The following is a 26,852-nucleotide window of genomic DNA, read 5'->3' as shown; positions in this document are numbered from 1 at the left end:
ATGGAGAAAAAGTGGATTTAGCTATGAAAACCTTCATCAAACTAGCTCATTTGTCCTTTTCGTCACAGAGGAAGAACGCGCAGAGATACAATGCTCCATATTTGAGATCGCTGTTCTTTGTCATTATGTTAAAATCCTGCTCTTCAATTTACAACTTCGAATACATCTCAGTTTGGAAAATTATAACTTACATGAAGTCCCAGACTTTCCAGGATAGTATGCTCTTATGAAGGATTAGAACTAGAAATAAAGAAATTTTGGTACATGTATTATAATAAACAATTTTAACCAACTTACTTATTTGCCAAACTCCATATAAGTAGAAGTATGATTTCAAATCAAATATTTTAACGACAGAAGTCTAGCTAACATAATGTACAACAAAATGCTAGCTAATTTTATATATAATAATATATAAACATGGAAGTGGCATTAAAAGTGTATGTAAAAGAACAGCCTCTAGGCTTTACAGATTTATTTAATAATTATAAAAAGACTATGGGTCCAAAAAATTAATGCTTGGTATTACCTTATTCTCAATCATTGTAAAAGTTGTGTTTGGGTTTATCTAAGTCAGAGAAATATGTAATTACAGATATTTACATTAATATTTTAAAGCTCTTCACAGTTCTTGGACCAGGTACTTGGTTATATGTCTGTGTTTACTTTGTGAAAATTCATATGGTATACACCTGAGATTTGTCTACCATTGTTTATACATTATACTTCAAGATAAAAAGTTTATTTTAAAACATAACTTTCCCCATATATCTCAGCAGGTTTATCATTCTGAATATACCCAGGAATTAAATCTCTTAGTATCAGCATTTTTACAGCATAAATGATAAAAAAAATTTAGAGTTAGGGCTTCATGTTTTTATGCAGAAATAATTCTTGAAGGAGAATCATGTCAAATAAATATTTCTGTCAAATTCCTTCTGGAATATTACACAAAATGCTAAATGTCTAAATTTACATGCAGTTAGAACACCAATATCAAATTAATTATGTTGTTTACCATTAAAAACATAAAATATTTATAAATAATGCCCATTTTGACCAACATAGAGTCCCTACTGCCATTTTAACTGCTAACACATTAACTTTTTTAAAAGATTTTATTTATTTATTCATTTGAGTGAGAGAGAGCGCGCGAGCAGGGGTGGGGAGAAGGGGAGAGAGAGAGAGGGACAAGCAGACTTCCCACTGCCCACTGAGCAAGGAGCCCAACGGGGGACTCGACCCCAGGACCCTGAGATCATGACCTGAGCCGAAGGCAGATGCTTAACCGACTGAGCCACCCAGGCGCCCCCATTCACGTTAACTGTTAAAAGACAGTTTGGGCCCACGCTGCAGTGAGGTTGTACCTTTCTGTCCCTCTTTTAGACTGCAGGTGTTTCTGTCCTGCTTAGCCGCTCAGAGAGTAACATTTACACCCATCTGTTGTCCAGCAAAAAACAAAGAGGATTTCGGCAAAGAAGAGAGATGTGCAGCAAAATATAGCGCAGGCTCAGCAGGGCGAAGGTGGGCTGCCCGGCCAAGTCCGGGAGGAGCTGCGGAAGCTGGAGAGCACCCTGGACAGCATGGAGCGCAGCAGGGAGAAGCAGGAACGCCGCATCCAGGTGGGAGACTAGAAGTCTAGGGCCCTGTTAACCTCCAGGTCACAGCTTACATCTCCCAATGGGAGCAAACGTTGGTTCCCACCTCTAACACTCCAGCATTGTGTTAAGTATTGACATGAGTTATCTCTTTTAATCATCACTTAACCTTAGGAGATAGATACTATAATTAGCACATTTTGCCAGTGTGGAAGCTTCACAAGAAATAGTTGGAGGACTTTACCCAGAGTCACAGAGCAGTGATCAGTGATAAAGCCAGAATTTTAATCCACACTTGTTTGAATCCAGGAATTAACACTGGCTCATTTCACTTTTCTGGGAAGTCCAGCAGCCACACGTTTATGCTTTATTGTGATCTTGACACTTTTAAAAAGTTTTTGAATTCTTGCCACCTGCTCACTACCCACTCCCCTTCTTTCTCTTTCTCCCTTTTCTTTTTTCTTTTTTTGAAAGAGACTGGGAGGCTCTTTTTTCCTTTATCCCTTATCCACATTTTAAGTAATATCTTTACATTCATAGGACTTTACAGCTGATAGAACACTCAGAGTGCTAGTCTACACATCCTCTTTTTTGTAGATGAATTGAAACACGGAGTGAAATTCTAACAGGAGACATTAGGATCATCTTTGTTCAGCATAACTATGTGAAATGTGAACAGAGTTAACTGGAGGTTGACAGCCTAACAAATGAGTGGAAATGTGAACAATATTTTTGACACATGTTGATAATTCATGACATGTTTATTTTTTTTCAAATTTAGGTCACATTAAGAAAGTGGGAGCGATTTGAAACAAACAAAGAGACAGTGGTCAGATACCTTTTTCAAACAGGTTCCAGTCATGAGCGCTTCTTGAGTTTTAGCAGTTTGGAAAGTTTGTCTTCAGAATTGGAACAGACAAAGGTATATCAGTATGACCATACACTCCCTTGGTACTCATTATTCAGAAGCAAAACTGTGTTTCCATCCCTATTATCATTAATTATTATAATTATTCATTTAATCAATACTCTTTGTTTATTGAGCACCCACTCTTCAACACACTGGTCAAGTTGCTCGGGGGAATGAAATAAATAAGATTTAAACATCAAGAACCAAGAAAAATTTTTTATTAAAGTGGGAAGTGGTTAGTTTCCTCATAGATGAATACATTAAAAAAAATCTTTCTGAAGGCAGTAATATTTTTAACTGAATCTTGAAGGGCAGGTAAGACATAGAAAAGCAGGGTATGGGACAAAACATGAGCATTCCTATAATGGGAAATGGCATGAAATATGAGAGTGTATGGAGATTCTGTTTTAAGGCAGAAAAATGGAAGTACAGTTGTAAAGGAAAGTTGGGCCATATTACAAAGACACTGGAAGGTCTAGGCAACATGGAACCCTTAAAAGTTTTTAAGAAAAAGAATCACATGATCAGAGCTGTACTTTAGGGAGATGCATTTTTTTAAAAAAGATTTATTTATTTATATATTTGAGGGAGAGAGAGAGAGTGCATGTGCAAGCAGGGGGAAGGGCAGAGGGACAGGGAGAGAGAGAGAGAATCCTCTAGCAGACTCCCCGCTGAGCATGGAGCCCGACTCGGGGCTCCATCCCAGGACCCTAACTAAGATCATGACCTGAGCCAAAATTAAGAGTCGCCATTCAACCAACTGAACCACCCAGGTGCCCCTAGAGAGATACATTTTTAAGCAGTGTAGAAAATTGAAAGGGTGAAAGACCAGTGTCATGGGATCCAATTAGAAAGTTATTGCATGTGTGTATTAATATGGACATGAATTAGGGCAATGGGGATGGCAGTGGGAACAGATGCAAGAGATAGAGAGTAAAGGAAAGGAAGATATCCAAGGTTCTGAGCCTGACAGATGCAATGGGAGTGAGACAGGAACTTGAAGGAGTGCCTGTCAGTTGAGGAAGAAGACAGACTCAGTTTGGAAGAAATTGAGGTTGAGGCTCCAGTGGGACATCTAACAGATAATATTTAGTAGGTGTGCTTCATTAGCCCAAGCCTATAAGCCCAAACACCTTAGGCAGTTAGAGCAGACCAAAACATTGAAGCATTTAGAGAGTTGTACAAGTTCTTTTGGTTCCTTTTGCACATGTTTTGGGTTTATAGAAATGACTGAGTTAATACAGAAATATGTTGGCCAATGAATAAGAAAGACTCATATATGTTGGCCAATGAATAAGAAAGACTCATATCCATCGGTTAGTAACCTTCAGCAAGTAAACCTCTGTGCTGCTTTTTTCTTACCAGTAACAGCCTTCTGTGTCTCTCATACTGCCAATTTTGTATTATCTCTCCTAGTATTAACTCACTGAAGAATTTGAAGTCTTATAAAGTCACAGAATTTTTCAATTCTGTATGATTTTCATCAGCCATTTAAATAAAACATTGTTTTTAATTTTAATTTTAATTATTTTATATATTAAAAATATATCAGGTGTCTTTTATAAATACAAACAGATTTATTGGGTTAATTATCATCTGGGTGTTCCACCCAGGTTCCATCCAGTGTTTCTGATACCTTGTGGTTCTGATCCCTTTGAATTTGTTTATCAGCGGTAGATGAAGCAAATGTAACCTTTTTAGTCTATTAAAATTTTCCTTAGCTAATAATCTTGCACACTTTGGGATTGGTTTAATAATGTGAGCTAACATATATACTGCTCTAACCACTTGATGTTTATCATCTTCTTTAATCTCCAAAACAATCCTAAGAAATAGGTGTCATTATGAATCCTATTATATAAAGGAGGAAATATAAGGTACAAAGTTTTTTTTAATGATTTTATCCAATATCTCAGGATTACTAGCTGGTGAGGTTGGGATTCAAACCTAAGAGGTCTGAGCCCAGAGCACACACCTTTAGGCACTAGATTTTTCATTGAAAAACTGAGCTACTTTACTGTTTCTGTATGTTGTTGCACAAGCACATGTAATCTAGAATAATTGTTCTCTACTTCTTTGCTGGACTTAGAGATAAAGCCTTATAACAGTCTTCTTTTTTTTTTTTAAAGACATTATTCATTTATTTGACACAGAGAGAAAGATGGTGAGAGAGAGCACAAGCAGGGAGAGCAGCAGGCAGAGGGAGAAGGAGAAGCAGGCTCCCTGCTGAGCAAGGAGTCAGACGCAGGGCTTGACTTGAGCTGAGCCGCCCAACTGACTGAGCCACCCTGGCGCCCCTTATAACATGATTCTATTTTGCTTCAATTTGGTTTTTATCAACATCATTCTGTCCTTTGAATTCCTCTGCATTGCGCTTTCCCCATACCTAGCTCTTACGGAAGGCTCTTAGAGTGAACATATATAAGCATTTTCAGACATAACTCCACTTTCTCCATGATTTTTCTGAGCTCTGGGAAACACTAGGGGGAAAAATACTATTTTACACTTCTGATTCTGTTCATGGGGTTCTGAGAGATTATGTTGTGATTCAGTCTTCACAAATGAATCCACCATGACATTAAGTTCATCCCAGCAACAGTGGATGCTTATAACCACAGAATTTAATGTGACATTGGCAAATACCGATTTTTAGGATATTATAAATCTATCATGAAAAGGAAGCTGTACCTACCCATTTTTATTCTACCAAATTACTGGGTACTTCTCTGAAGTAATGTTGATATTTCTATGAGGACGTTAAGTCTTTCAAACATGAAGATACAATAGTATTATGTAGTAACTATCTTACATGGCATAATGTAATAATTCTGGGAGATACTCTGTGGGAAGAGGTGGCTGTTAGAAGTCTTACCTTTGAAAATATTTACTTCGGATTTCTTCACTACCTATTTTGGAGAGTGGAGTTCTGATCAAAATTTAAACCTCCCATGAGTGTCTCTTACATGAGAAAAAATGAGACACTAAGCTATTTTTTTTAACACAAGATTATCTCTGGAGTTAGCTTTTTAAATTCAGTTTTCAATACATTTACCTGACAAAATTCAGGTAACAGCTAAAATTTACCAGTGCATCACCCATATTAAATTCATTTTTGAATTGAAGTAGTTCACTATTAATGAAAATCAGTGTGTGAATTTTATGAACCGTTTTGTCCTCAATTTTATGTGAGAGACGTAAAAAAAGCAATAATAGGTACCTGCTAGAGTGCCAGGCACTTAAAAATGAAATTGCTAATGAGATGCTAACTACAACCTTACAAGAAAAGCATTACTATCTGCATTTTATATGAAAGTCAGAAAAATAAGTCACCAAAGTCACACAACTAGTAATTAGCAAATCTAGAGTTCTAGTCCAGGTTTGACTGGTTAAAAACCTATCTTCTTTTCATGTAGTATAGGTATATAGTGAATAAGATTTAACAGCATTAAGATCAGATTATCTCTCTTTTCAGGGAACTAGTTAACAATATGTTTCTTTATAGGTAAATATCAGTGATACACTGTATTGACTAAAATATTCTTCAATTAAATAAAAATATTCATATTAATTGGCCTAGAAATCTCTTAATATCTATGTTTGAAAAAAAAAAATCAGTCACTATTAATCACTACCCGGATGGGGCCTAACATATTTGTGGATAAGTTAAATTATTATAATGCAGCTCAGAATTCTAAGCAATAAACCCAAACCGGGAAACAAAGGAAAAAGATTTTTGTGAGAATTGCTGGGTAACTATGAAGGTAGATATCTGACTGTGTATATAAAATGAAAATAATCTGGTGAGGTATTTATTCTGATCATGATGAAAATAAGTCTGTCTTATTACCGAGACTATTATATACTAAAATTCATGCATGTATGAATATATCTAGCCACCCATCTATTCTAGTAGAGACTCTGCAAGTAAGTATATGCAGTTTATTTGAGGGCAGAATTTAATAAAAGATGCCTTCCTAACAATTATAATCTCTTTTTCTAGGAGTTTTCTAAACGAACAGAAGGTATTGCAGTCCAGGCTGAAAATCTTGTGAAGGAAGCTTCTGAGATACCACTTGGTCCCAAGAATAAGCAGCTGCTTCAGCAGCAGGCCAAGTCAATCAAAGAGCAAGTCAAAAAATTAGAAGACACACTTGAAGAAGAGTATGTGCTTGACAAGTCCTAAACTTTCTTCTCTGAGATAAAGTTTCATACAGTTTTCCTGTATATTGTATTCAAAACATTCCTTTAAAATCTCAAAGTGTCTGTGTATTTCAGCATGTTTTGAGGAAGCAACTCACAGTTCAAAAGAAAGTATCACCAAGACAGAAACCATTGTTTATATAACAGAGCAGAAAAATATAAGGGATGTGGTTTTTGCATTGTAAACTATGTTCATGAGAAAGCCATATCTATTAAATTCTGTGGCCTTCATACAATCTCAAAAAAGAACCAATATTTAAAATAATTTTTTTACTGTATTGTTCTGCTGTCACCAGTTAGAGGGAAGAAGAGATATTTTGGTTGTGTAGATGCTGGGCCTAAATATGTGTGACATAGACCAAGTGTCTCCATCTCCAAGAAGCTCTCAGAGCTTGTTTATTATAGTGCCTCAATATTCGAGTTGTCACTGATTGATATACTGTTTCCAAAAATTAACTTCAAAAATTTATTTTACTTTTCAACATTTAATATTTGTTTATCTAAAAAGAAAGAAAAAATAGTTTGGCCTATGGTATGCTATTATGTGCAAAACAAACACAAAAAGAAATTTGGAGAGGATAGATATATGAAGATAGGGCCAATGTTCCTCAACATAATATGGCTTCACATTTTTATTAAAGATTCTTTACTGGCAAATCACCAACACATATTATTCTTAAGCTATAGGACATAATTTCTAAGGTGGATTTTAAAATGTAAAATTTGTTTTTAATGTTAGTAACGCCTTGAAATTAACATTGTACATTTGCCTAAACTTTAAAATTTGTTAAATAATTTAAAGGAAATTATGACTTAAACCTTTGAGAACTTTATATTAAATATTATCCATCAAGTTATGGAAATAATGAAACAGAGTTTATTAGAAAAGAAGCTACTTTTATTAGAAATATCCATTTGAATCTATTTCATTTGAAAACTTGCAATATAACTTAGCTTGCATTACCTGTACCGATGAGAGCATTAGGCACATCCAGGGTATACCTTTGAGACTGCAATATTAATCCGACATTCAATGATGCCATTGCTTTCTTCTTGATGTCTTCAAGTGCCTTTTGGTAAACAGGGAAATTCTTTCATTTTTTTTTTTAACCCAAGGACGTATCAGTTCAATGATATACTGTTAGTTTCTTAGTCTTTTTCTAAATGAAAGCCATAATCACATGGTTATATACACATACAAATTGGACATCTATAGTTGAAATTTTGTTTACTAGATTTATAACAAATGAAGCCCAATTTTCTAAAAGCAGTTAGGGTGCTCATGTACAAGATGTATAAGACTCTTTTGGAATCAAGACTGGACCAATATTGAAGAATAGCTGAAATCGTTATAGATTATAAATTGCAGGATTAACTCTAATGATAGAAACAGTTCCTGTAAAGCAGCATGGGATTCAGACTACAAGCTCTCTCTTGACTCATAAAGGTGCATTTTATAAAGATCTTTGAGTATAGAGCATCCCTGCAGTATCTCTGCTCTGAGAGCAAAAGGACCTTGTCCACAAAAGCAAGACTGCTGAAAGACTCTGTGTACTGGAATCTATGTGGGCAGCTTATTAAAAGTCCTGGCAGCTACTGGTCACATGCAGAGTTTACCTAGATTATACCTGGATTCAAACCCCTTTGGACCCAGCTATATTTTGTTCGAAGCACGGTTCCATTCATAACATAGTGTAGATACTACCTCGTTAAATGCTCATTCTCAGAGGAGATAGATAGGAAGACTCGAGGACTAACTACTCAGATCAAATGTGCATTTTTTCCTGTTCCAATAGTTTCAATTTTGACATGGTCACAAATGCCTTTGCTATCTTTTCATCTGGTGATTTAAAGGAAAATGTATTGTTGTTTTCTATTAAAATACTGCATTTTATTTACTTAATTTGGTTAATTTTAGTATTAAAACCATGGAAATGGTGAAAAACAAGTGGGATCATTTTGGCAATAATTTTGAGACCCTGTCCGTCTGGATAACTGAGAAAGAAAAAGAACTCAATGCCTTGGAAACTTCGTCATCTGCCATGGACATGCAAATCCACCAGATTAAGGTGACCTGCTCACACGTTACATTTATAATCCATGTCTAGCTTTTAAGAACTCCTTTCTTACATTTCATCAAATGCTAGTTGGCCCCATGATAAATCTTTCATTGCTATGTGACTCTATTAAAATTCAATTCACACAAAATGCTGAGCTGAGAGGTCTTGATTGATATCGGGCAATACTTTATAGTTGGAATTATGTATTAATATTTTCTGACTTATGCATTCAAAGTCAGTATTGTGTGCAATATCATTAAAATGTTTTTATGGTTACATTATTCTTTTCCTTGATTTTGAATTAACCCCATTGGAGTGTTCTGTTGATTCATCTATACAACACGAAATGTATTCATCACCTACAATTGTACTTTATAAGTGTTACTCAAACGTCTGGCTCAAGTATTAGTGGCATTTACCCTCACAAACCACAGGGAGGAGCAATTAATTTCTTTAGGTGAAGACATCAGACTGCTGCTTAAATGCTTTCATTTAGGATGACCTTTGGGCACAGACTGAGATGCTCTGATACTTTAGCTCTCCCAACTCTAAAATGACTATGTGCATAGACTGTCATTGTTCACTTCATTCAAATAGTTTAAGAAAAAATGGACTGAAAGAAATGAATTCTCTTTCATTTATAGTTTTTACACAACACACTTTCAAAATGCAGCCACTTTTTCTATCTAATCTCATTTTTTTTTTGAATGGGAAAACCCTCTGAAATTAATTTAATTTCATTCAATTAAAAATAGTAAAATAAATGCCAAGGTATTTCACATTATTGCTCAGAACAAGTCATTACCATGTGCACAGTGGAAGGGTGCTTTGTCTCTTAGCTATGATTACATTGCTGTGCAGATTATCTTGGTTTATCCTACATCTTTTGCAATCAAGGATACATGGAATCTGGTATATGGAGTCTGCTTATGTCTTGTGTGGTATACTAGGGAAAATAGATGTCAACCCACTAAGGAATATTCATGATATATGTTTAATCTCAAACTGTTTTTAAAAGTTGTCATTTGATCATTTCACTACATCCTAAGTAAACAAAGAATAGCACATTTAAATAGCTTTATCAAAAATTTTCTTTCAAAAAATTTTGGCACACACTTTTTAATGTGTTTATTCTTGCTATAATTCATTTTTATTATTGTTTAAACCTTAATGCAATTCCAGGACTTCTGAAATATATCAGTAATCAACTGTCATCGCCTCTTTACTCTTAGGGAAACAAAATGATTACACAATTAATTTTTAAATATATAAACATTCAATTGTAGATTTCCATGCCATTAGACTAGAAATACATTTTAATATTCCAATGTAGTATTTTGAAACATCTAAAATGTATTTAATGAATATGAATAGTAGGAAAAAAGTTTTTGTTAGAAATAAGCAGAGATGGTGTGGAATACACTAGTACTGTGACATTTAGGCTAATAGGTTCATGTTCTGTTTCCACACAGAAGACCACATTATAGGAAATATTAGAAATAAGGTACCACTTGTCATAGAGTTTCACTTTAAAACAACCTTAGGATTAAAATTAATGAAGTATTCGCCTTGTCGTGAAGACATTTATCGATAAGCCCACTTTTATTCTTCATTACATACTACTCCAAATTGACTGATTTTCTTATTCTTAATTGATAATTTACAAATGATAAGAACATACACTGGGTTCATCTTCCATCTTCCCTTTTTGGATTAGAATCCAACAATATGATTACGTAGTTTGCATTTATGAATTTGTTGGTAACATGTATTAATTACTCTAAAAACTAAGAAATTTTGTCTTATTTAAGATTGCTTCACTGAGGTTTTGCAAGCACCTAGAACAATTTTGGCACATAGCAGACACCAAGTATATATTTGTTGAATTTATGAGTAATTTTTCTAAAAAAAGATCATCTTGAAAAACAAAAAAGAAAGGTTGTATTCATGTTCAAATAACAAATATCTATTAGATTTACCACTGTAGTCATGCATATGAAAAATAAAAATAAATAAGTGATGGACTCCTGGCACTAACCTCAATTATTTCAGATTGTCTCATCTAGACAGAAGTTATTTCTGACTAGGTAGTCTCATGTAGACATAAGTCACACATTTTTTTTTTCCTGCGGTAACAGTATTCTCCATTTAAATTATTCAAAACTGAGACTTGTCTGAATTTTTGGCTTTATTTGATTAGAAGATTTGGCTCTTTTTCTCAGAGAAATCATTTTCATTCTCTTATGCATAAATAAGCCTCTGTGTTTATGACAGACATGCCTCCTTCTCCCCACACACATTCTTAGTGTCTTTCAGTACTTTCCATGTGTTGACTAATATATAAAGCGTCATCCTGCTCCAAAAGGAAATGATAGTTTGTAGGTTTTTCACTGTAAGCCCCCAGCTAATGAGTAAAGCAGTGGTTCAAAGCAGCATCAGCTGGACCAACATCACCTGGGTATTTGTTAGAAATGCAAAGTTTTGGCCTCACCTTAGACCTGCTGAGCCCGAGTCCCTGAGGATGGGGACCAGGTGATCTTAACATATTCCAAATTTGGAAAACACTGGCGTAAAGACAATAAATTTGAAACGACTAGTTTGAGGTTAGAGTGGAATCCGAAAAGCTTTTAGTTTGGTAAATATGAAATACTCAGCTACATTTGAGAAAAATTAAATGAATGTCCGCATTAACATTTCTATGAGTTACTGGGGCACATTGCTTCCCAGATCAGCTGGTAAAAGGTGTGTGTGACTCATAGGATAAGCAGGGAATTCTCTTAACCTTTAGAGATACTTCTTGTTTGGTAAAACATGAAATACAAAAATGAAAAATATGAAATACAGGGACATCTCCCTGCTTGCTTCTCTGCAACAGGGGTAGCTCTTTCTCTTTATTTTCTATGCTCCTAGCACGACCACCATCACTTCGTATTTTCCATTGTCTGCATATCTCTCCTCCCCAAATAAGGTCAGGAAACATATGGTGTTTGTTCATAGCCGCTCTCTAATGGTCCAAGTATGTTGAAATTTCAGCTAAGAAGACCCCCTCCTGATTTTCTCTCGGTGCAGATAATCTATTATTTCAGGAAGACAAGCTTGCTCAGCCTACATTGTCATTTTTCTTATTTTAAATATTAGGTCGCAATTCAGGAAATAGAAAGCAAGATCGGCAGCATTACAGAATTAGAAGAAGAAGCTCAGTCTTTCGCTCAGTTTGTCACCACTGGAGAATCTGCTCGAATCAAAGCCAAGCTGACACAAATAAGAAGGTACTGGGAAGAACTCAGAGAGCATGCACAGTGTTTGGAAGGAAAAATCCTGGGACATTTATCTCAGCAGCAAAAGTTTGAAGAGACTCTTAGAAAGGTAAGGATGGGTCCATGCATGTGAAAGTTATTATTTCCTATTGCATTTATAATGAAATGCAATAAGGAGTCCAGAAATAGTGGACTAAGGAAAGACACAATTTGCTAATCATTTACCAAGTTGTCAGTGATGACTTAGTTCTTAATTATTCATGATACCTTTTTTGAGGGAATATAAAAATGTCATTATACATTGTGCTCAGATAGGCATTAAGGCTTATCTATTCCTTTCAAATAATAGGACACATTGATTTTAGATTTTTTAAAATATGTATGTTTTAATCATTTTATTGAAAGTTATCCAAAAAGATAAGCATGCTGCTTCCTCGGTAACTTTTTCTGCCTTGATGTACATTTTTCCCACCATTATCTTTATATTTCACTAATGTTTTAGATCCAGAAGTCTGTGTCTGAGTTTGAAGATAAACTTGCTGATCCAATTAAAAGATGTTCTTCAGCCACAGAAACATACAAAGTTCTCCAAGAACATATGGTAAGAGGAATTTGATAATTCCTGCTAGAAAACATAGTAAATATTTTTATGATGGTTAAAATTAAAAGGATTTTTATGTTACTTGAGGAATGACATAGATCAAACATGTTCACATAACACACTAAATACAAGTGTGCAAATAAGTTTTTATTAAAAGTGCCTATTAAAGGAGTATTCATTTACAGTATTTCTTTCTCATACTTAGGATGTGTGACGTTTTCTGATGTTAGCTTTAGTAAATTCTGTTACTTCTTGTGAGCATTATAAAAAATTAAATGTGCATAAAAACATACATGTGCATGGCAGATTTTAGATTTTTTTTAACCCACAACAGTCAGATGTACAAAGAATATGTCCTCACTAACCTTTTACCAATGACTAGCTTTTTTGGTCTGCTGCCTGAACTGGTGACTACTGTGGGATGTTCGCAGAGCAGTGGATGCCTTTGATGTGATTTAGGGAAAGGAGCAAAGAGGGAGAATCAGGCACAGAGAAAAACTAAAAAGAAATGTGTTAATAAAAAAAATATCTGTTACCCCTATATATATATATGTGCATGTGTGCCGAGGGAGGGGGCTGCCGTGATAGAAAGCAAAGAGTTGACAAAGGCACATCTGGAAAGGGGAGTGGAATTTATATCATTTGAATACTTACACTCCCACAAGAATGTGGGAGCCTGGGTGGCTCCTTCGGTTAATCGTCTGCCTTTGTCTCAGGTCACGATCTCAGGGTCCTGGGATCGAGCCCTGTGTTAGGCTCCCTGCTCAGTGGGCTGTGGGGAGTCTGCTTTTCCCTCTGCCCCTCCCCCCTGCTTGTGCTCTTTCTCTCCGTCTCAAATAAATAAATAAAATCTTTTAAAAAATGCATTTTTGTGCTACTTAGGTTATGTTTTTAAATACCCAAAACTTGAGGAAAAGTAGGAAAACTGAATTTCATGGAATTATTTTAATAGTTTACTAAGTTAATAATTGAGTACTATTTTATCTAGTATTTAGGTTTCGTAAAGCAAATTATTTTTCTCTGTCTTGATTGTGTGATCTCTAAAATGAGGATAATGAAAGAACATAACTCTTAAGAGTCTTATGAAGATCAAATGAGTTACTATATGTAATGCACGTAACATAGTACCTGCCACATTCTGAGGCACTATTATTATTATTATTATTATTATTATTATTATCACTGATTCCTGATAGCAGCTATGCCAGCCATAACACTCCCCATATTTTTTTTATAGATATTACATACATGTTACATATAGGTCTTGTAAATTAAGTGGAGTTTTTTTAAAAAATACATATTTGGTATTAAAGGAATAATAATTTTCACAAATTATCTGAATCATGAAGGGAGAGTTGAAATTATTCAGATATGCGGCAATAAATTCTTATTTGGGGAAGAGCCTTTCCATTTTCGTTTTTTTTTTTTTTAAGATTTTATTTTTTTATTTGAGAGAGAGAGAGAGAATGAGAGAGAGAACATGAGAGGGGGGAGGGTCAGAGGGAGAAGCAGATTCCCCGCTGAGCGGGGAGCCCGATGCGGGACTCGATCCAGGGACTCCAGGATCATGACCTGAGCCAAAGGCAGTCGCTCAACCAACTGAGCCACCCAGGCGCCCCCCATTTTCGTTTTTGATTTCTGCATTCATGAAGGAACTGTCCTCACTTTGGCTATGTCTCACTGCAGATCATGGACTGAGGGAAAACTTTTAGTGATAATGGGTCTCAAAGAAAACCGTCGGCCCCATTTCTTGATGCTGTGCTTTCTTTGCGCACCTTTTGCCTCCGGGTAGGATCTCTGCCAGGCCCTGGAGGTGCTGTGCAGTGCGGTGGCCACCACCTCAGCCAGTGCCCAGAAGGTCGCTAACAGAGGCCCCTCCATTCAGGAGGCAGCGGCCTTGCAGGTGAGGTACGAGGAGACGCAGACTCGGGCCAAGGAGAGGCAGACTGTGCTGGAGAACCTGCTGGCCCACTGGCAGAGGTGAGATGCCTTCCTTCCCGAGTTGGCAGCGTGGATTTCAACTGCCACTCTTAAGTAGGAAATTCTGGACCAGCTGTTGGGAAATAATCATCCCAGATGTAAAGCGCATCATCAACTCATGTGTCTAGCATGGGAAGATCTTGTTGGTCTTTGTCAGAAGATGAAGATCTCTAAAGTGGAGAGGATGTGTATGTATCTTTCATATGACATAGATATAAACACAGGTACAAATACAGGTATGAACGTGAAAGGAATGTTCTTTTTACCTTCACATCTAGGAATAAGATAGCCAACATTGTATTATTCATAATGGTTAGTGTTGGACCTCCAACTTTGGAAGCATTTCATTTTCTGGCATGATAATTTTGATAAATTTTTCCCTCACCTCTGCTTTCTTTAGGCTAGAGAAAGAATTATCAACCTTTTTAACCTGGTTAGAGCGGTGTGAAGCAATAGCCAGTTCCCCAGAAATGGATATTTCTGCAGACAGAGTCAAAGTGGAGAGTGAACTTCAATCAATACAGGCAAGTTCAAGTTCAAACTTCCTCCTTCTTTGACTTTGAGGGTTTCCCACAGTCTTGGTTCTCAACAACTTTCTAGTCTATTGCACACTGACATTCTACATTAATCTCCCAAAAAGTTGCTCCTCAGAAACAGTGACTGTTTCCTGCCCTGAGGATAAAGAGCCATCCTCAGTCCACACTGAGGGAAAAAGTTCTTATCTTTTTATAAATATGCTGTGAAGTGTTCTAAGAGGGGAAGTCACAGCTCCTTTTCTGAAAAAGGACACAAAGATATCTGGCCATATAAAAGTATTCCTACACATCCCTACACAGAGAGTAAGTGTGATACAGGTTAGGGGACCAGGAGGAGGCTGAAGCCTCTGCGACATCCACATCCGGGCACAGTGTCTGCCAAGCTACCTCCCACTGGGTTCTGAACATTCCTTGTCCATCCCCATATTCCAGCTTTGTGTGTTTTGTCCTGCTTGGCTTAAGTCCCTGTTCTGCCTTGTGGCCCTTCCTGCCGTCCATTGGCTGTGTGACCCTTCCTTGGAAACCTTCAGCATCTTTGCTTATATCACACATGTGGCCTCATTAAGGAGGGGGAGAAAGCATCCTGACAAGCATCTACTATGTGCCATGCTACACTATCATCCCATTTAATACCATGTTATGTTGTTAGCTGTCTATATGTATTTACCTCTTATCTCTTATTAGATAGGAACCACAACTTTTATGCATCACTCACAGCACCTTACAGTTCATTGCCTGATTAAAAATAAGTCATTCTGTTGCATGAGAACAAAGTGAAGAACTCTTAAGTTCCCAAGTTTGGCCTAATATAGTCTCTAAATGAAGAAGGAGACCACATTTCTGGTACCCAGAATTGCATCTCTATTATTGTTAGATATGCATTGTTTCTCTTTAACAATAGCTCTTCTTTGATTCTCTTTACCTACACGGTTTGTTCATCTTGAAAGGAATTCTACAGCTTTTAAAATTGCCTAACTTAATAGAACTCAGATTCTGGAAAACTAATTCAGGTTTCAGTAGTATTTTAAATGTTTCATTAAAGGTTAAGCAGATCCATTCTAAATCAATAATAAAATCAGTAATAAAAACTCTCTTTAAGCCTGGTCCCAATGAAATCTGTGTTGCAAGAATGCAAAGCCTTTGGACAGCAACCACCTGTGTCCCATGGTCCTTCCTAGTCAATCATGCTGAGATAAGATCTAGAATGTATTCGGGCGCCTGGGTGGCTCAGTTGGTTAAGCGACTGCCTTCGGCTCAGGTCATGATCCTGGAGTCCCTGGATCGAGTCCCGCATCGGTCTCCTTGCCTGGTGGGGAGTCTGCTTCTCCCTCTGACCCTCCCCACTCTCGTGCTCTCTCTCATTCTCTCTCTCTCAAATAAATAAATAAAATCTTTAAAAAAAAAAAAAAAGATCTAGAATGTATTCTGTTTCTCTTAGGCACTGCAAAATGAAGTTGTATCCCAGGCCTCAATCTATAGCAACCTTTTGCAATTGAAGGAATCACTATTCTCAGTGGCCTCCGAAGATGATGTGAAAATGATGAAAGTACATTTGGAACACTTGGATGAGAGATGGAGAGATTTGCCACAGATAATTAGCAAAAGGTTGGTTTCTAAAAAAAATTTTTTTATCATTCATTTTTTAAATATTGAGCATATAAATTAAGAAAGCAGAGTTTTATTTGCTTTTACTTAATTGAGCTATTCAGATGAGTATAGAAGGGAAAGAAATTACTTTGTCATTTAAAAAATAAAAGTGCTCCAGCAAAGGAAATAATCAACAAAACTGAAAGACAACCCACTGAATCGGAGAAGATGTTTGCAAATGGCATACCAAATAAAGGGTTAGTATTCCATAAAAAAGGGGGTTAGTATTCAAAATATATAAAGAACTTATACACTCCATCACCCAAAAAACAAATAATCCAATTTAAAAATGGGCAGACATTTCTCCAAAGAACACATATGGATGGCCAGCAGACACATGAAAAGATGCTCAACATCTCTCATCATCAGGGAAACGTAAACCAAAACCACGATGCAATGAGATGTCATCTCACAGCTGTCAGAATGGCTAAAATCAACAACACAGGAAACAACAGGTGTTGGCCAGGATGTGGAGAAAGGGGAACCCTCTTACACTATTAGTAGGAATGCAAACTGGTGCAGCCAATGTGGATAACAATATGCAGGTTCCTCAAAAAATTAAAAATAGAATTATTATATGATCTAGTAATTCCACTACTGGGTATTTACCCAAAGAATGTGAAAACACGAATTTGAAAAGATATATGCACACCTATGTTTACTGCAGCATTATTTACAATAGCCAAATTATGGGAGCAGCCCAAATGTCCATCAATAGATGAACAGATAAAGAAGAAGTGGTATATATATATATATATATTTTTTCCCACTGTGTGTGTGTCACACATATACACACACATAGTGGAATATTACTCAGCCATAAAAAAGAATGAAATCTTGCCATTTGCAACAAATAAATGAATCTAGAGAGTATAATGCTAAGCAAAATAAGTCAGGGAAAGACAAATACCGTGATTTCACTCATATGTGGAATTTAAGAAACGAAACAAACGAGCAAAGAAAAAAAGAGACAAACAAACCAAAAAATAGACTCTTAACTATAGAGAACAAACAGATGGTTACCAGAGAGGAGGTGGGTGGGGGGAGGGGTGAAATAGAGGAAAAGGATTAAGAGTACACTTATTGTGTTGAGCACTGGATAATGGACGGAGTTGTTGAATTGCTATATGGTACACCTGAAACTAACTTAACACTGTATGTTAACTATACTGGAATTAAAAATAAAATTTTAAAATTTAAAATTAAAAAAAACCTCAAGTGCTCAAAAATCAGCATTTCTGATGAACCTCAGTCCAAAATTTTTGTCTCACAGTTAGGGAAAATGATCAAACTAATTGAAAAATTTTGAAGAGGGTAGGGTTGCTTATGTTTGTATTATTTTTGCCCAAGCTATTTGTGTACAGGAGAAAAATGGTAATTAAAATTTTGCCTCCCGTGGTATTTCTCAACTGAGGCAGTGGCGTGTGGAACAGAGAAGTTGATTATGTGGGGTCCCTTATCGGCCACAGTAAGGATTTTTGGAGTTTGCCTTCCTATGTGCAAAAGGAAATTGCCTCTGTGTTAAGCCTGGCAGACACTGTTCTGATTACATTAAAATCATTCCTGGCTGTTACCTAGAGAGTGAACTGTAGAGACACAGTGGTCTCTCTGTTACCTAAAGAGTGAACTGTGGAGAGAGAGTGGCAGGAAGGAGGCCACTGAGGAGGCCAGGCAAGAGATGAAGCAATTTAGACCCAGGTAGGCTTGTGGAAATGGAGAGGAGAGCACAGAATATACTGTGTGCGTGTGTGTGTGGGGGGGGGGTATGTACAGATTAGATGTGGTGGTAAAGAACCGAGGGCATGAAGAATGGCTCGTAGGACCACCTCGGGGACAGTGGTTAACGTTAACTGAGATGTGGAAAACTGTGAATAAAGGGTTTGAGAAGTAGAAAACATCAAAAATTTTGGTGTGTCCATGTATGACAACATCACTTTTGCTCTCAGTTAAACTTATTGCAACAATGTATCATTAACTTTTCCTGTTCATTTGTGGGACACTTTAAAGTTAACACCTTTCTCTACATAGGATTGCTTTTCTTCAGTCTGTGGTCGCTGAACACCAGCAATTTGATGAACTGCTGCTTTCCTTTTCTGTCTGGATTAAGCTGTTTCTCAGTGAATTACAAACTACTTCTGAAATAAGCATAACAGACCATCAAGCAGCATTTACTCGGCACAAGGTAAAGTGCATACTTTTAAGATCAAAGAAGAATTTATTCATAAAAGAGAGCTCTTGAATTATAAAGAAAAGCATTTTTTAACCCAACCATTCCACACCAGTTTAAACTTGCATTCATATGCAAATGTTTTAATAATTGAGTATATGGGTCCTAGCAATGTGTTATACAGATAAATTAAGCAGATAAAACCACTTCAGATAAACTAGACAACTCTGTTAAGACACTATTTCTTCAAAATGGAGTAAATGATTTCTAGGGTAAAGTGATGAGGATGTTCATTTTTAAGCTTCCTGGTTTGTTTTGTTTCAATGCTGAAAACTAATACCAAATTCCAATGCCTTAATGATACACTTTTACTAAATTACTGTTTAGCTCAAAAGTATTTAAAATTCATGATTTATTTTCCTTATTTATAAATTATGCATAATATCTAACCTAGCATTTAAAAAACCGCTTAAATCAAGTATTGGAGTAGTTGGAGATAAGCTATGTAATAAACTTATGACAATATTTAATGATAAAACATTTAGTATTTATGGAGTGCTCACTCTGTACCAGGTTTGCTAATTGTTTTTACGGAAAGGAATAGTACTTTCTCATATCTTTATGACTTCAAGTAGTTTTACAACTTGGAACAGGATGCCCGCTGAAGTTAGGCTCCTACTCTCGAAAGAGACAGGGAGATGGTGGTGCTATCTTCTTCATGATTATATTTCAAAAGTGTTACCACACTGAAAAGAGTTTGCTTGCCCTCGTGCAACAGAAAACCAAATAACGTAACACTGGTCTTTTGCAGAGGGGTAAGCTGTATTGCCAAGCAAAGACATAAGAGGCTGATTCAAATCTGTCTCCCAAAAGGGTTGGGGTTGGGTGCATTTAAGGATAAGGAGTTAGGATGTCATGGGTATGTAGGTTGAATGGAATATGCCGATTGGACATAGGGGAAAAAGGAAATGTCCTCCTTTCTGAGCATTTGCATTCAGGAATTGTGTCTTGTCATGGGACACATGTTCATTAAATGGCAGTGTAAGCATGATGAGCTGGGGGAGATCACGGGGTGTGTCGTCACAGTTACTCTTTTTCACTTTTGGTCCCTTGTGCACAACTGCAAGGATTCTTCCCAGCTTTCTCTAGTCTTAGCTTATTGGTGCTCACTCAACCTCTACATAACAAGCTCATAAATCAGTCAGATCAACCAGAGTTTTTTTAGGGTAAAACAGTCAAGCATTTGTTAACTCAGTGTTGGTTTCAAAAGGATGACCCCCTGTCCTTGAGAAACATTCTTGGGGTGTAACTGCACAGAAGCTTTTAAAAAGATTTGTATCTCAAAAGAGCAGAGAATGAATTTGTAAATTTTCTAAAGTAAATGCTCAAAGCTTCTTTCTGAAGTTTAATAGTCAAGCTGAGGGGAATATTAAGGCCATTGTGGTCAAGATTAAGATAGGTGATAATTTCTCTTTAATGGGAACCATGCTGAGATTGTTAGCAATTGCTCTAAGAGATTTCAAACATGATTTATTGTGAGCAAGTCAGATTTCCTATACAACAATCTCAATGAGTTCATCTTTGTTTCTTTAAAGGAGGCAGCTAAAACCTATGTTTTCATTGGCCTCACCTACTGCCTCTGAAGACAGGTTAATGCCCATCTATTCCTATGCTCCCTCCCTATAAGCGCTGTTAGAATTAACTTCATTGCATATATATTTAAAATCTTTCAAACCTCAATATCTTTTATATATAGTAATATATAATATATATAGTATTGTTATTATATATATATACATATAAATATACAGTATTGTTAAAAACAAAAATTTAACTGAGTAAATTTGAAGATCTAATTGGCTTTATGAAGCCATTTGTGAATCAGGCAGTATCTCATCTAGCAAATAGAAAGGAGCTCAGAGGGGTTGTACAGAATAGAAGGTTTTCATAGGAAGGAGAGTGGGGCAATTAAGTTATTAGCAAAAGAAAGGATCATTTTAGGCAAGGCCACTTTCCCTTAGGGGTAAGAACAGGGGGTCTGGTCTTATCTTATAGATTACCTCATCTTCCTTGGGTTAGGGAGGGCGGGGAGGAGAGGGCCCATGTGACAGATTGCCTTATCGGTACTGACCAGAAAATTCCTGACTGACAAGTTAACACTATTTCTGGAGGAGTCTGAAACTGCAATTAGGCTAGGTTTGAGACCAGTTTGGTGACATGACCTACCATAATTTGGGCCTGTGATTTGCTTTTTGATGATATATATATATCAACTAGATATATACTAGATATATATTTATATTAGAACTATAGATTTTAACTATGTATACATATGTATTTTAAATCTTCTGAATTATACATGTATGTATTTATATGAAATTTCCTTTTACGATTTCTATTCATGAAGATACTCTTTTCCATGCAATGAATTCATTCCAAATCAGAGTTGTTTTATGTGAAACATATAGATGAGAAAACGAAATTTTAAGAACATTTCTTAAAGATTCACCATAGATGACCCTTAAGTCCTACAGCATCCATCGCATTGAAAATGGATCTTGACGTCACGGATTGTGACTGTCTCTGTCATTAGCCACAGCGTACCCGAGGACTCAGTAACTCGCTCTTCCCTTCCAGGACCACGCAGCAGAAGTGGAGAGCAAAAACGAAGAACTACAGAGTCTACAGGACCACTTAGTGAAGCTGGGTGCTCTGGGTCAAGCTGAGAGCCTCCACCTCCTCCAGGGCAAGGCAGAGGACTGTTTCCAGCTGTTGGAGGAGGCCAGCCAGGTCGTGGAAAGGCGGCAGATTGCCCTGTCCCAGTTGGCTGAATTCCTACAGAGCCACGCCTCGCTATCAGGGGTTCTCAACCGGCTGAGGCACACAGTGGAAGCAACTGACAGTATGAATAGGAAACAGACTGATTTATTAAAAAAGGACCTAAATCATGCAATTCAAGACGCTAAAACATTGGAATCTGCAGCCATCAGTCTTGACAGCCTTCTCGCCAAAGCTCAATACCATCTTAAAAGTGGAAGTTCTGAGCAAAGGACTTCCTGCAGAACGACAGCTGATCACCTCTGTTCTGAATTAGAGAGAATCCAGAACCTTCTGGGTACAAAGCAGAGTGAGGCAGATGCCCTGGCAGTATTGAAGAAAGCATTCCAAGACCAGAAAGAGGAGTTGCTGAAAAGCATTGAGGACATCGAAGAAAGGACAGACAAAGAGAGACTGAAGGAGCTGACCCACCAAGCTCTTCAGCAGAGGTATAAAGAAATGGCTGGAGCCAGTTGTGGAGTTTATTTTTTATTTGTTCTAGAATTAACTGCAATGCTTTAACGGTGTCATATTTAGCAACTCCTTTTAATATTTTGAGGATAAAATTAATGACTAATTTGACACTTAAGAAGTACTAAAATTTCTTTGGTTTCCTTAAGGATTTTCCCAGGGGCTCTGGCTATATAAGCCCCGCTAAGATCTTAATTATAACAGACAATATAGATCATATTATCTTTTTTTTTTTTAAGCTATGTTTAGCTGTTAGGAGAAGGGCCTCATCTTCTCTAGTGAGAATGGAAAGTGGAGGCGAGAGGGAGTGATCCAAGTAGCTTTGTAGTCCCAGTGGGGAAAATATGAAGGCATTCCTGCCCGGTGGCTGCCAGCCCCTCAGAAAGACTGGAGCAAGCTCATCAGATAAGAGTGAGTGACAGGATATTGGCAGAGAGAAAATGGCATAAAATGGTTCTGTTGTAGAGAGGAAGTGGAAATGGTTATCTCTGGAGCTTGATAAGGTGATAAAGCTGCCATTTGAGATTCGTATTCCTTCACCTAAAGTGAAACCAATCAGCTTGCCAGAGTAGTTTTCAACAACTATCTTTAACTGTTGGCTTAGAGGTGTGGAAAAGGCAGACAAGTGGGGTTAAGCAAAGTTGAGGTTTTTGTCAGCTGAGTTTAATAGAGAACCTAAGGGGTCAGGGGTATTTTCCTGCAGTACATTTGGAAGCAATTTTTTCCTCTAACACTATAACCTTCTCAATCTTGTTTTTCCTCCTTAATAGAACTTTCTCCCCACTTACGTTCTCAGGGATGTTTGTCTTCCATTTTTTCAGGGGGCAAAGAAGCAGCTGAAATGTGCTCATACCAAAGTGTCCATAATTGATAAGAATTGTGTTGACCATGCCAAGATCATTGTGATTTGCTTCCTTTTAATTGGAATCAAGCATTTAGCAAAGGCTTACAGTTAGATAATAATGGCTCTTGAGGTTACATACATGTCTTGTGAGCCCTAGGCCGACGAATTTAACAGTAAACTAACAAAAAGGAGTAAGATTTGAGGAGGAAAAATAGCCTCCAGAGTAAAGACAAAAAGAGGAGGCAAACATGGCAAAGGAGCAAACAGCTTTGCTGGCCTGAGTAAGCCAAGCAGGCAGGAGATCCTAAAATTGCTGGGGAAGGCGGCCCAGGTTGGGCTCAAGAGCCACATCAATACCCCTAACACCGAACTCACTAAAGCCACAGAGAGGTTATGGAAAATGTTGCTTTGAATTGATGGATTTATTGAAGTCCCCCCATACTTATGCTTCACTGTGCGACTTTGGGCAAATCACCTGTCTTCTTGTAAGGTGCAGATGAAATGATAATGTGTGCTCCTAACCACTTTGTTTTGGAATTAAATGGAATCATGCATGGACATGACCATGCATGATCTTACCAAACGCAAGAATGCATGAGTCCTTGGCTGCCTCTATATGACCACTTTTGACAAGTACTCAAATATTAGTATATTAGGGACAAAAAATAAAGTTATTTTTATTTTAAATGAAACAACTGTACCCTTAAATATTATTATTTTACATGAATTGGACCTCAGGGCACAGAAGGACTTTTTACTGAAGACCTTTTAGTACATACTCACCTGCTTTGCGTACAAGCTCAGCCCCCCTAGTCTTAAAAATCTTATATCATGGGGCGCCTGGGTGGCTCAGTTGGTTAAGTGACTGCCTTCAGCTCAGGTCATGATCCTGGAGTCCCAGGATCGAGTCCCACATCGGGCTCCCTGCTCAGCAGGGAGTCTGCTTCTCCCTCTTACCCTCCTCCTCTCATGCTCTCTCTCTCTCATTCTCTCTCTCGCAAATAAATAAAATCTTAAAAAAAAAATCTTATATCATGAAAGGAAAATAGAAAAAGAATACAAACTTAATGGAAAGTTGAAGATGAATGGTGAAAATGATTTTAAATGTTTCCCAAGGTACAGTCTGTAGTTCTGCAAAGTTAATTTTTAAAGTGTCTTTCACAGTTGATATACATTAATTCAATTGCTGTGTTAAGTTTTTCTAGATATCTGTAGGTGTGCTTTATGGAGAAGAAATATTAGTCCTTACCTTTGGTAAAAATAATAAAATAACATTTTAATTTACAGATTGAGAGCCTTTAATCAGTTGGAAGACGAATTGAATTCTCATGAACACGAACTATGTTGGTTGAAAGACAAAGCTAAACAAATTGCTCAGAAAGATGTAGCCTTTGCATCTGAAGTCGATAGGGAGGTAAACCGCTTAGAGGTTACCTGGGATGATACCAAAAGACTAATTCATGAAAAGTAAGTAAAAAAACCTCTTGATTTTTTTTTCAACTTTCTATTTTGTAGCGTTGGGCTGTTGTCTGTTGATTTGCATCGGTGTGATCAAGATTTGAATACCTTTTGCCACTTTATGTATTCTGTCTCTTTAGTACCATTAGAAATTTAGTCGTACAGAATTTTATTAAGGAAGTTGTTGAGATGGCAATGACAGGTGAAATTCAGTGCTTGAAAGCAGGAGCTGTTGGCAGTTATAAAGTGCTACCATGAGAGTCTTAACCTCTGATGTTTTGTTTTGTTGTACTTATTTGTAATTAAGGTATGATTTACATAATAAAATTCATCCTGTTTAGTGTATGTTCTTAAAATGTATGAGTTTAACACACATACAGTTTATGAATACACACACCTGTATGAGTAACTCTTAAACTATCAAATCTCACATAATCATTCCACCACAAGAAAAAAATCCCCCAATGTCTCATTGTAGTCAGCCCCTCCCCTACCCCCAGTCCCTGGCAACCTTCAATCGGTTTTCCGTCTCTGTAGTATTGTCTTTTCAGAATCACATACAAATGGATTCTTTCCAGTTTGGACAATTATAAATAAAGTATCTATAAACATTCATGTTCAGTTTTTTGTGTGTACATAAGTTTTTACTGCACTTGGGTAAATAACTTCTTATACTCAGCACAATGGACATTGTTCTGTGTATTGATAAAGTCCATTCTTTTTTATAGTCAAATAATATTCCATTTGATAGGCATACCACAGTTTATTCATTCACCAGTTGATGGATATTCGAGTTCTTTCCAGTTCAGATGACAATTAAAAAAAAGCATCTATAAACATTCACATTCAATTTTTTTTGTGTGTACATAAGTTTTTATTGCACATTGTAGATTATTAATGTAAGCTTTTAAAAATTTAACCATGTTGTAAAATTTTACCCCATGTTATTGAACATTCTCCTAAATTGTGATTTGTTAGAGATTGTACAGTATTCAATTATGAGAAGGTATCAGAGTTTATTCAATTATTAGCCTATTTTTAACATTTGGGTTATTTCTATTTTTTTCTCCTATTATAAACATTGGTGTAAAGAATATAATTTTACCTAAATCTTAGTGCACATCTTTTTCTTTGGAAAAATTCCTACATGTAGAATTGCTTGCTCAGAAGCATTTTACGCTTATAAACCGAAACCATCTTCTTATTTTGACAGTTTTCAGGGGATTCATATTCAGTGAAAATTTGTGTCATTGAAATGGGAAAAAAGATCCTCATATGTATTTTACTTATTGAGCAGTGTTTTTTTGTTTCGTTTGGTTTGTTTGTTTTGCTTCCCCTTAATACACATCATTATGATGTAATTAAATAATGAAAAAATTGAAAAGCAAAAATTTGTTGGCATCTACATAAGTTTTAGTTGTCAAGAACATATATTTTTTCTTGTCGTTGAGGTCACAGATTTTGTTTTAATGGCTGTGTGCATTCTTTACTCATGAAGAACAATTTGAACATTAGAGTTAAGTTGGTTTGACCAGCACTCTTGACCTCAATAGGTAGAAATATGGCTCCCTCTTGAATCCAGCATCCATCTATGAATACATTTATGTGGTTACATATCAAGACTGATCATAGGGAACCCTTTCCTTTCATACATGATAATAAATAATACCTTTTCTTTAACTACTATAGCCAGGGTCAATGCTGTGGACTTATTGACTTAATGAGGGAATATCAGAACTTCAAGTTGGCTGTATCTAAAGTCCTAGAAAATGCCAGCAATGTGATTGCAACAAGAACTACTATAAAAGATCAGGAGGATCTTAAATGGGCTTTATCCAAGGTAATAATTCAAAATGTATTTATTTTAGTAGACTACTCAGTAGATCTGATTTTCACATATAATGAATTCTCTGTACAATTCTTGTCAGTACATATAGATGTAGAAAATTCATGCCAACAAACTCAGCCTTTTTTTAAGGAATACTAATATCCTAGGATTCTAGCAATACAAAAAATGAATAGTTAATTAATATCACTGGTTTCTGCATAAGGTCAACCATGAATTAAATTTCTTAGAGGCAAATGGTTTTGAATGCCTGACTTATCACTGATTATTTTATTAATTAAGGAAACATTTATGTCCACAGCATGAAACTGTCAAGAATGAAATGTGTAATAAACAGAAAGAATTGGATAACTTTACCAGTAATGGAAAACAATTGTTATCTGAGCTGAAAAAAATTCACAGTAGTGATTTCATCTTGGTGAAAACAGACATGGAGAGCACTGTGGACAGATGGCTGGAT

The 26,852-nt window shown here is 36.4% G+C and overlaps 1 protein-coding gene across 3 annotated transcripts in view; it reads left to right on the top strand.

The window, feature by feature from the left end:
- Positions 1 to 26,852, top strand: part of SYNE1 (spectrin repeat containing nuclear envelope protein 1) — a 444,246-nt gene that overhangs the window by 172,767 nt on the left and 244,627 nt on the right. For 2 of the 3 annotated variants that reach the window (XM_064598231.1, XM_064598230.1), the window contains exons 1-6: positions 16,585 to 16,747; positions 18,818 to 18,971; positions 21,594 to 22,222; positions 24,376 to 24,555; positions 26,236 to 26,386; positions 26,694 to 26,852. In XM_064598231.1, the coding sequence (XP_064454301.1) occupies positions 16,680 to 16,747; positions 18,818 to 18,971; positions 21,594 to 22,222; positions 24,376 to 24,555; positions 26,236 to 26,386; positions 26,694 to 26,852 (1,341 nt within the window). In that variant the 5' untranslated portion in view covers positions 16,585 to 16,679. Of the gene's footprint in view, positions 1 to 1,451; positions 1,623 to 2,379; positions 2,521 to 6,508; positions 6,670 to 8,626; positions 8,778 to 11,906; positions 12,135 to 12,527; positions 12,627 to 14,418; positions 14,607 to 15,006; positions 15,131 to 16,580; positions 16,748 to 18,817; positions 18,972 to 21,593; positions 22,223 to 24,375; positions 24,556 to 26,235; positions 26,387 to 26,693 lie in introns of those variants that run through there. The other variant, XM_045865766.2, reaches the window with a different exon arrangement.

The sequence above is a fragment of the Mirounga angustirostris genome, unplaced genomic scaffold, assembly GCF_029215605.1.
Source record: "Mirounga angustirostris isolate CCGP_5_RB_7025 unplaced genomic scaffold, mMirAng1.0.hap1 SCAF_8, whole genome shotgun sequence".
NCBI classification, from domain to species: domain Eukaryota; kingdom Metazoa; phylum Chordata; class Mammalia; order Carnivora; family Phocidae; genus Mirounga; species Mirounga angustirostris.
The sequence above is the reverse complement of the archived record's forward strand: the minus strand, read 5'-3'. Positions and strand labels throughout refer to the sequence as shown.